The sequence below is a fragment of the Myotis davidii genome, unplaced genomic scaffold (genome assembly GCF_000327345.1).
Source record: "Myotis davidii unplaced genomic scaffold, ASM32734v1 scaffold327, whole genome shotgun sequence".
NCBI lineage: Eukaryota > Metazoa > Chordata > Mammalia > Chiroptera > Vespertilionidae > Myotis > Myotis davidii.
This window is the reverse complement of record NW_006298628.1, coordinates 1,152,340-1,162,447: the sequence shown is the minus strand read 5'-3', so window position 1 is coordinate 1,162,447 and position 10,108 is coordinate 1,152,340. Positions and strand designations below refer to the sequence as shown.

General features: G+C 60.1%; 1 protein-coding gene across 1 annotated transcript in view; it reads left to right on the top strand.

Annotated features, from left to right (window-relative positions):
• CACNA1G (calcium voltage-gated channel subunit alpha1 G) overlaps positions 1 to 10,108 on the top strand; it is a 65,070-nt gene that overhangs the window by 35,970 nt on the left and 18,992 nt on the right. Inside the window, exons 20-24 of the mRNA XM_015570770.1 lie at positions 545 to 928; positions 2,490 to 2,615; positions 3,159 to 3,248; positions 3,731 to 3,923; positions 5,866 to 5,919. Of these exons, the coding sequence (XP_015426256.1) occupies positions 545 to 928; positions 2,490 to 2,615; positions 3,159 to 3,248; positions 3,731 to 3,923; positions 5,866 to 5,919 (847 nt within the window). The remainder of the gene's footprint in view (positions 1 to 544; positions 929 to 2,489; positions 2,616 to 3,158; positions 3,249 to 3,730; positions 3,924 to 5,865; positions 5,920 to 10,108) is intronic.

Sequence of the window (10,108 nt, the reverse complement as noted above, 5' to 3'; positions counted from 1 at the left end):
GGTGAGCCCCCGCCAGGTGCCTCCTCGGGGCCACCCCCACCCTGGAGCGAGAACCTCGCCTGCCCTGGCTTCCTGCTTGTGACCCCCACAGAGAACCCCGCCATCATTCGGCTGAAACTACAGGCTGAGGAGCTCCTGTCCTTGGGCACCTCCCTCAGGGACACTCCCTAGAGGACATACTGCTCAGAGCGGCTGTGCCCTGGCCCTGTGCAGGGCACAGTACAAAGGGCCCTGGGTGATACCTTCAAGGGGGACACTCTGCCCTCCCTGGTGAAGCCTTTCCTTGCTTTCTCCACCTTCATGTCCCTCTCAGAGGCAGTAACCTCCCATCCCCAGGCCAGAGTCGAACTGTCCGTGGCTGGGGACACGGATGGGGACTATACTGACTGACTAGTGATGCTTCCCAAGCAGTGACAAGCCACACCCCTTTCCCTCCCTGCCCGCCCCCTGCCTGCTCCTCACGAGTGTATGTCCCTGTCCTGGCAACACACTGCATCCCTGGGGAACACCCTTCTTGAGTTGAGTCCCCACCTAGCTCCCCCAGGTCGTCACTGACATCCCGGGAGGGGAAATGAGAGCGGGAGCGTCGGCTTCCTGTTTTGAGAGATGGTGGGTGGGCATCCCGGTGGCAAGGGTCCCAGGAAAAGAGGACCGCTCTGCCCAGCCAGCCCAGAAAGCCAACCTCTTCCCTCATCCTGAGCCCAGGGGACCAAGGAGCCAAGATCGGGAGGCGGGGCAGCAGGGCAAGGGACAGGGGAGTGTCCGAGCTGGGGGAACCCCTCTCATCCCTTCCCTCTCCAGGGTGATCAGCCGGGCACAGGGCCTGAAGCTGGTGGTGGAGACGCTGATGTCCTCGCTGAAGCCCATCGGCAACATCGTGGTCATCTGCTGTGCCTTCTTCATCATTTTTGGCATCCTGGGGGTGCAGGTGTGTGGGGGTCGGGGCAGGGGCAGCTGTCAGCCGAAGCCTGAGGAGTGGCTCTCCTCTGGGTCCTTGGATGGCGAGGCCCAAGCGGGCGCCACCTTTATTCCAGAAAGGAAGAAGCAGGGATGCTTTCCTCCAGGCCTCGGGCCTCGGGCCTCTTGGCCGCCTGGGCACTTTGCAGAGAACTGGGAGCCTGGAAGGGGGCCCGAAGGGGACGAGGGCCTCAGAGAGGCTTCTGACCTGTGACAGCTGCAGGCTGCTGTTCCACCCCCTTCGTGCACTGCACTCGGAGTGCAGATGCTGGCACAGGCCCACGGTCTGCTCCGGGATCCCCTCCCTGCCTTCCCTGCTGGAGTGGGGTGGGCTGCAGGCCAGGCCTGGGGATCCAGGGCCCAGGCAGCTGGGCCAGGTTAGCGGCGTGCTGGCAGGCAGGCGGGTGCAGACCCCAGACGAGGCAGGAAGTGGGGGCTGCAGGGGAAACTTGGCCTCTGGCCCAGGGAGGGAACTTGGCTTTGGAGGAAACAGAGCGGGAGCTGCCTATAGGATTCCGCAGGCGCCTCTGGGAGCCCCTCCGCCCTGTCTTCCCGAGCCCCTGGCTCCAGCTGTTTCAGCTGCAGGGTAGACAGCTGGCGGTTGGGGCAGCAGGGGAGCTCCTGAGTGGCTACCCCTGTCTCCCTCCTTTCCTTTGACTTTCTGGATGTCTTCTCTGCCCTGGGGAAGGGAGGGGGCTCTTCCCGGTTTCCTGGAATTCTCTAGCCCCGGGGACCCAGCTCAGGTACAGTTGCCAAGGCTGTGTGGTGCTTCCCCGCACGAGCAGTGCCCCTTCCCTTCCCTCTCTCGCCAGCCTGCTTGGAGGAGGAGAGGAAGCCATGGTTGAGCCCTGTCTGGGGCTCTTCCAGGGGATTTAGGTCTGTCCTGAGCTGCTGCCCAGGCCCCCTGGTCCTCGTGCCTCAAATCCCTTCCTCACCCACAGCCATAGCCTGGTCTGTTCTGGAGTGAGGGTGAGCTGTCCAGCCACACAGACCTGAGCTTGAGCCCCCTTTCTGGTCGTATAAGGTTATACAACCTTAATGAGGGAATTTACTTTTCTGAGCCTCTGTTTTCCTCATCTGTAAAGTGGGGTCAATGACACCTAGCCCACCCTCACCATTAAACCAGATCACTTGGCCCCTCTCCCAGACTGCCTGATTCAGTGGGTCTGGGTGGACCTGAGAATTGGTAATTATAGCACATTCCCAGATGATGCTGCTGGTCCAGGGACCCCACTTGGAGAACCAGCCCCCCAGCCCTTTGTAGGAGTGGCTCTTCCCATCCTTTAACCCTTTGTTCAGTAGCCACCCTTCCCTCCCCTCTCTAGTGCTCTGCTCCGAGGAGCCCAGAGGAAGGGGTGCCTTCAGGGGAGGTTCCCTGACTCCGCTGATCCCAGGGCTGAGCCCCCTACGCTCACCCAGGATGCGCGCAGAGCTGTTAGGCCCCAGGGCTGCTGGGAGAGGCGGGCTGGGAGTTCTGGGCGTCCGGTGGTCACAGCTCACTTCTCCCTGTCTCCGGGTACATGTGTGTCCAGCTCTTCAAAGGGAAGTTCTTCGTGTGCCAGGGTGAGGACACCAGGAACATCACCAACAAGTCTGACTGTGCCGAAGCCAGTTACCGGTGGGTCCGGCACAAGTACAACTTTGACAACCTCGGCCAGGTGAGCCCCAGGCTGTGAGGTGCAGGTGGGAGTGGTGGCAGGAGTCCCCAGAGGACGCAAGTCCGGCTTAATGATGCCTGCAGGGTAATGGCCTTGCCAGAGCCTGTCTCCTCAGCCGGTGAACAGGTCCTAGCGGTGTCTCCCTTGGAGGCCACAGGAAGGATGCAGTGAGACGAGCTGTATGTTTCCGCCTCAGGGTGCAGGCACAGTGTCAAGACGATTCCCTTTCTCACTCCGCGTTCCCAGAAACAGGGAGATGTACAAACAGAAGTACTTCCCTCGGTTTTGCGGGTGTGTTTCCCCGGCCCACCCCGGTTTTGGTTTCTGAAGTTCAGAGGGTCTGATCACGTCCCACGGCTCTTCTGGTTTCATTCCAGCTTTGGAGCCCTCCAGGGGCCTGGAGTGTGACACCCCAGCCTGACCTTGGAGGGGCTGGGGTCCCCCAAGCTGCTGCCAGGAGGTGCTTTGAGGACAAGTAGTGGGTGGTTTGGCCACACATCCTAGATTTCCGATGGTCTCCTCTCCTTCTCCCCCTCCCCCTAGGCCCTGATGTCCCTGTTCGTGCTGGCCTCCAAGGACGGCTGGGTGGACATCATGTACGATGGGCTGGATGCCGTGGGTGTGGACCAGCAGGTAGGTTCGAGGCGGGCAGGACCCGTGTTGGGGCTGAGGGCACTCAGCATGGGCCGACTCCAGGCATGACAGGTGCCAACACTAGAGAGAAGGAGGGCAAGGCAGGCTGGGAAAATGCCATCGAAGAGACATTGCCTCTCACGGCAGAGGCTGTGACAGGCAGCCTGCAGGCCAAACCCAGGCATGTCTTACTGGCTTTGCAACACATTTAAATACTTTGAATTAGTGGTGAGCATTTAAAAATTGGCGAACTGCAAAGACGCAGCTTCCCCTTTCGATAGAGCCACTCTCCACTTTGCCACCGTCCCCACCCCTCCCTACTGCCGAACACTGAACCCACACGGGTTGTTTCTATCCCTTGCTGGGTCCCTGTAGCTCACAGAGTTTGTGGGCCCCGTCTTAAAGGACTCGGGTGATGGGGCAGCACCTGAGACAGTCCCCCGGGGCTGATGGCTCCTCCTGTCCTTCCTGCTCCCTGCCAGCCCATCATGAACCACAACCCCTGGATGCTCCTGTACTTCATCTCGTTCCTGCTCATTGTGGCCTTCTTTGTCCTGAACATGTTTGTGGGCGTGGTGGTGGAGAACTTCCACAAGTGTCGGCAGCACCAGGAGGAGGAGGAGGCCCGGCGGCGGGAGGAGAAGCGTCTGCGGAGGCTGGAGAAAAAGAGAAGGAGTAAGGAGAAGCAGATGGCTGGTCGGTAGTCTTTCCACCTCTCTCTGAGTCGTGCTTGACCTTGGCCTTGCGACTGTCGGGGGCCAGGGGCTGGGGCTGGGGGCCGGGAGGAGCTGCTCCCACCCCCGTCCTCACCTCCTCCCCCACCAGAGCATGTCAGCCTTTAGAGCCAGCATGAAGCACACCAGTTCGGCCCCGTGGGGGAGGGGAGCCACCCCCACCCTGCGGGGCTCCCCAGGGCTCAGCGTTATACTCCGGCAATGATTCCAGGGGAGTCATGCACCGCCTCTCCCAGCTCGACTCTCAGAGGAGCCTCATGGGATGAGAATCATGCTCCGTTGTCCGGGGCCGCTGTCCAGAGACCCAGGGGTTGGCCCAGGTGCCAGCCTTGCCCGGCCCAGGGCTGGCACGCAAGCGTCTTGAACCTGTGCCCGCCTAGTGTCTAGCTGCTGAGCACGGTCTCGACAGAGGTTGCCAATGGACAGCAGTGAGAGGGGACCCCTGCCTTCCCCACGGTCAGTTTTCAGACAAGCTGTAAAAAAAAAAAAAAATCTCCTCCTGGCCCAGAGAAGGTCTGGGGGTCACAGGAACTCTGAGCACATGACTCTGTGGCCTTAGAGCCTTCAGCCCCCTCACCTGTGATCTCCAGTCTTTCTTGGCACTGGCTGGGTGAGGCCCCTCCCCGCCCCTCCCCACGCTCTTCTGCCATGAGACCAAACAGTGGCTCTCAACCTTCTGGCCCTTTCAATACAGCTCCTCATGTTGTGACCCAACCAGAAAATTATTTTCGTTGCTGCGTCATAACTGTAATGTTGCTACTGTTATGAATCGTCATATAAACATCTGATATGCAGGATGGTCTTAGGCGACCCCTGTGAAAGGGTCGTTCGACCACCAAGGGGGTCGTGACCACAGGTTGAGAACCGCTGGACTAAGGGAAAAGACACACAGATTGCAGGGAGGACGGACGAGAGGTGACAGGGGGAGGAGTCCCTTTGCTTCTCGGAGTCTCCAGGTGCGCCTGCACCTGTCTTCGGGGCTCCTGCCTGCCTGTCTGGTACCCAGTCATCCCCACGAGTCTCTTCCTGTCACTGCCCACGTTTCTCTGAGTGTCTCTGTGTGTGGGTTTCTCTAAGTCTTTGTGTGTCTGTCTCTGTCTGGTCGGCGGGTTTCCCTTTCTCTCTCCTCCTTTTCACACCGTCTTCCTTCCGCCGATAAGATGTGTGCAGTGAGTTTGCTCTTTGGTGTGTTGACATGTGAGTACCACCAGATGGGTGCGGGTGGGGCAGAGCCCGTGTGCCCTGGGAGAGGCGGGGCCCTCAGGCAGGCGTGGAGGGGAGACTGGCCTCTGGGCAGCACAGGTGGTGCAGTTGTCCCCGTCCCACAGCCTCCACACCTGTGTCCCGGGCGAACCGCTCAGCCCTGGGGTAGGGGCCCCATCTTGGCTCGCTCTGTGTCTGAAGCTGAGCAGGCGCCTCGCCCCCAGCAGCCATGCTCCCACCCCTGCTCCATCCCCGCTCCCCTCCTTGCCGTCTGCCTTCTCGGCAGGGCATCTGCAGACGGAATTCTTTTTGGCAGGAGGCACTTGTGGCCCTGCCTGACCAGCTGGCTCCCCTTCTGGGGTCTGGAGCCGCCTCAGGTGCAGCTGAGGCCGGGGCACAGGTAGGCGTGGACATCTGTTCTGATGACAGGCTGCCTGCCCCGCCCCGTGCCCCATTCCCTGTCCCCGTGACCCTGTCGAGTTGGCTGAATAGCTCCCTTTTCCTCAAGTGCTCTGCGCCCCGAGCTTGCGGCTGGACACTGAGGACCAGCCCACCCACGCTAGGCACACCCCGTTCGTAGGCGGACTGAGGGCCGGAGCCGAGGGGGAGCGAGCTATGAGGGGGCCCTGCCCAGCCCGCCAGGTCCGGCCAGTGACCCATGTCGTGTTTCGTTCTTTTAGATCTAATGCTGGACGATGTAATTGCTTCCGGCAGCTCAGCCAGCGCGGCGCCAGGTACTGCGTCTGGGATTGCGGGTTCCAGGGTGTGGCCTGGGGGTGGTCAGGCCCTGCCTGCCCCCAGGCCCGCCTCATGGGTTTGGGGACCTCCTCTTTGCTGCCTCTCCACAGCTCATTGGTTCTCTCCTCTCGGGGCGAAGGGGTGAGGGTCCCTGGGGTCTCAGCACCCCCTCCCTCAGACACCTCTTGAAGGACCCACCTTCTCTTGCAAGGCTTCCCACGCCCGAGCTCCCCAGCCCCCCGCTGCCTCTTCCCACTCCTGCTCCTTCTCCCGGGTCACACACGGTTCGATGATTAGAGCTGCACATCTCTCCGTCTCCTTTTGTCTGAAGGGGAGACTTTGATCAAGTGCGCAGGATGAGAGGAGCAGTGAGGGGACGGATTTGTTTCAAAAATGTAACAATGAATAATTGAACAGACTCATTAATAGTCAAGTAATCGCGGTGGCCACGTCATCGCTACAAACAGCAGGACTTGGGAATGCAAGGCCTGCGTTAGCCATAAGCTTCTCCCCGAAACCCAGGATTTGGGAGCGAGTTGGGCCCTTCTCTTTGAGAGCCGGTCTCTGGGAAGCCTTCCTGGTCCTGACCCCCGCTGGGTCCTTGGCGCCTGTTCGGCCGACATGTCCCCCGGACGGGGGGTTCTGAGGTCATTGGAATCTGGGTCAGGGCAGTGGGACCTCAGTTACACCCTCTGATGTCTCTGCGCAGTGGTTCCCAACCTGCTGATCCCCAAGGGCCCCCCTTATCATCGCCAACAAACCCCACATTATAAAAGGCCGTCTTTGAAGTTAAGAGCACTTCAATAATGACTTGTTTCAGTTTTTGCTAATCAAAGGCACATGTAATTGCTAATCAGAGCTGCTAAGCCACAGAAGGTTTCACACTGGATGATGGCAAAAACAACAACACACAAGCAAAACAAAACAAAAAACATGTTGCCACTCAGTGCATCTGTGGGCTCTTAACACAGGCATGTGTGTGACGTTTTTAAGCTTTTAGAAATACTGAAAAGAACCTAAGAACCCCCATGTGGCTGCCTTCTCGGGCTGCTGAGGGCGTGGGCTTCAGACTGGGGACCACTGGGCTGAGCCTTTCTTCCTTATCCCGCACTCCCCCCCCAAAACACAACTCCGCAGACACTGCCCTGTGGATGTGGGGCTGTCTGAGCGACGGGGGCTCGGGGACCCACCCAAGGGGGACCCACTGAGCCACCGTGTGGGAGGTCATCCTGAGGCCCTAGATGGGTGGCTGTCTGCTGGCCCCATGGTGCGAGCTCTGGTGTTTGGCATCGAGAGACCATCTCTCTCGGGGGCGCAGGCGTCTCCAGCTGGTCAGTCTGGATTGCCTGGGTCCGCTCTCTGCGACAACCTGCACTGCACGCTCCAGACGTGTTAGGGGGTGAGGAGAAGGTGGGAGGCCTTGTGGGCTCACCTGGTCTGTAGGCTGAAGTGTCCACACGTACACGCTCACCCCCAAACAACCCAGGAGCTCCTCCACCACTAACCAGCACGTGCAGACTCTCACAGCCTCTGAGAACTCCTGACACGCCTGCTCGAAGCTAAACGCTCTCGTTACTCTCACGCCGCATCCCCATGCTGGGGACATTCTGCCGTGCTCCTGTTGGCACATGAGAGTATGTGCACGGATTGCAATAGTGTGTGTTACCTTTCCAGCGGATGACGGGTACTCAGAGATCCCCGAAGAGGGGCTCAGGTCATCCCATATTCCTCTTTCCCAGATCTGGGGTCCCGGATGGTCCATACCAGAGCTTTTCAAATCTCTGTGTGCAAAAGAACTTCCCAGAGAACATATTAGAACACAGATGCCTGAGCCCCACCTAGAAGTGCCCACAGTGTGGACTGGGGCAGGAGGTGAGCGTCTGCATTTCCAGTCGTTCCCAGGGGCTGGTGATGTTGCTGAGTAACCTACCCCACAGTGTCCCCCGAATGACGTCACACACCCCCTAGCCTGGGGCTGCAGGAATCAAACACCTCCCTGCTAATGCCAGTGCTGTGCCCAGCGGGAGGGCTTCAGCCAGACCCCAGGGAGAGGCCCACGGAAAAGGCTTTGGTTACCAGGGCAATGGGCCTGACTGGCCACCTAGGTCCAGCCTGAGCAGTCAGGTTAGCCCCAAGGGACCACTTGGCCTTTGGCCCCAGCTCCACGCCCACCGCACTGTGTGGGACACCTGCCTGCACCGCCCTCTCCGGTTCCACTGACCCCAGCGAGCAGGCTTGGCTGGCTGTGGCAGCTGATGGTGTGGCCTCTGCCGTGGGGGCCTGTGTCTCCACCTTCCGCCTACTCCCTGCCACTCTCCTTTGCAAATCCTCAGGCTCCCAGTGACCCCTACTAACTCACTCTGCCTGCTGCCCTCACTCACAGCTCACACCCTCCCTGCCCCTCTCCTGCGTTCCTGCCCTTGACTGGGGGCGGGGCAGTCCTGGGGTGCCCTTCTCCCCACTGTCTGACTCTGGTATTTTCTCTGCCTAAAACAGCTCATACTGTTGGGAGGCAGGGAGATGGGGCCAGGGCTGCCAACATGCCAGTGACCACTGGTTTGGGCCCCTCCTGGGCAATGACCAGAGCTCTCTGAGCAGCAGATCCGCACGAGGCTCCTCCCTCCTCCAGGGGGTGGGGGTCAGGGCGTCCCTGGTTCTGCTGGGAGCCCAGGTGCTGCCTATAAAACCACGGGCTGGGGAGCAGAAAGGGGGCGGCATCATTCAGAGCCCAACAGCCAGAGCCTTTGGCAAACTCTCCGAGGGCATCCTCTGGGCCAGATCCCCAAGCTTTGGGTCTGAAACCCCCCTGGCCGCTGCTGGGGGCCTCGAGCTGGGAGTTCAGGCCCGGGCGCTATCACTCCTCCCAGAGTGTGGAGGACTCGCTTTCTGCTGGTCTTGTTCTCTTCCTCGGTGAAACAAAGGAGTTGGCCCTGGTGCACTCTGACCTGTGCTCTCACAGGGGTTTTCCAGCAGCCTCTGCACCCGCTGGTCTAGGTTGGGGGTGGCGGTGGGGGTGGAAGGGCATTGGCACAGACCTCAGGGGCCTGGGACCTCAGATGGGACCGGTCGGTCGCTATGAGCAGATGCCCTGCCTCAGTCGTCCTGCCCCCACTTTCTCTCTGGGCCACTTGGAGGAGGGGGTCCCTGGCCAGATGGCAGCGGTGAAGGCGGAGGTTTAATTGGCCCTGGGGCCGCCTAAACAGTCAGACTGGGCAAGAGGGGAGAGGGGGCACTCTCCCAACCTCTCTGCATTGCCTCAGCTAATGATGGGCTAATAAGGAGCCACTTTTTCTAACCTAATTGTATTCAAACATTTTAGTTAATTCTCCATTCATATTTTAGCATAATGGACTCGGTGCTCTCTCGGCACTTATGGAGATTAATGCAGAGAAAGAGTTCCAGCTGCTAAAGCAACGCGGGCGACTAGCGCCCTCTGGTTCTGTGGGTACTGAAGGAAGGAAGGAAGAGGCCCCCTCGCCTGGTCCACCCTCCACGATCGCCCTGTGGATGACCCGCGGCCTCCTGCTGTCCCCTGTCCCAGGCCCTTCCACCGCCGCCCTCCTGGGGGTCAGGAGGGCCGCCTGAGCAAACAAAGCCACCGCTGGCCGGCCCATGTCTGCAGCAGAGCGATGGCCTAGCACACCCTGTGATGCGCCCCAATATTCCAGACCTGCTGCCTCTTGGTTATCCACACTTCAGGGCTGATGCTGGACCGTGGCATCGGGCGAGGCTGAACTCTTGGGCACTCTTCTTCCTTCGGCCTTTGGTGGGGGCCCACCCAGGCCACTCCCTGCCTCGGTTTACCTCTCTGTTCAACAGTCCTCTGCATGGGAAAGGACAATTATAGACGAACTGGCCTGGGCCCAAAGCTTCCTGCTGCCCCTGAGCCAGCCACCCCTGGCACAGGCCTCAGAGGCTGCAGCCTGCGCTAGCTGGCTTTCTTCCTAGACTTCCTGAGGGGGAAGGGCTGTCTGGGACCTGAGGCTGCCCCAGCCTCCCGTGGGAGGCCTCTTTTTCCTTGTGGCTGCCTGGGAGACCATTCTGTCAACCACCCCCCGATGGCATGCATCCCCAACTCGGCCTGGCCTTTCCCCAGCACCTGGAGGAGGCCCCCCGATCTCTTGCCTTCAGATGCATTCTGCCTGCTTAACAGGCCAGCTCTCTGGCACCGTGATTTTATGACGT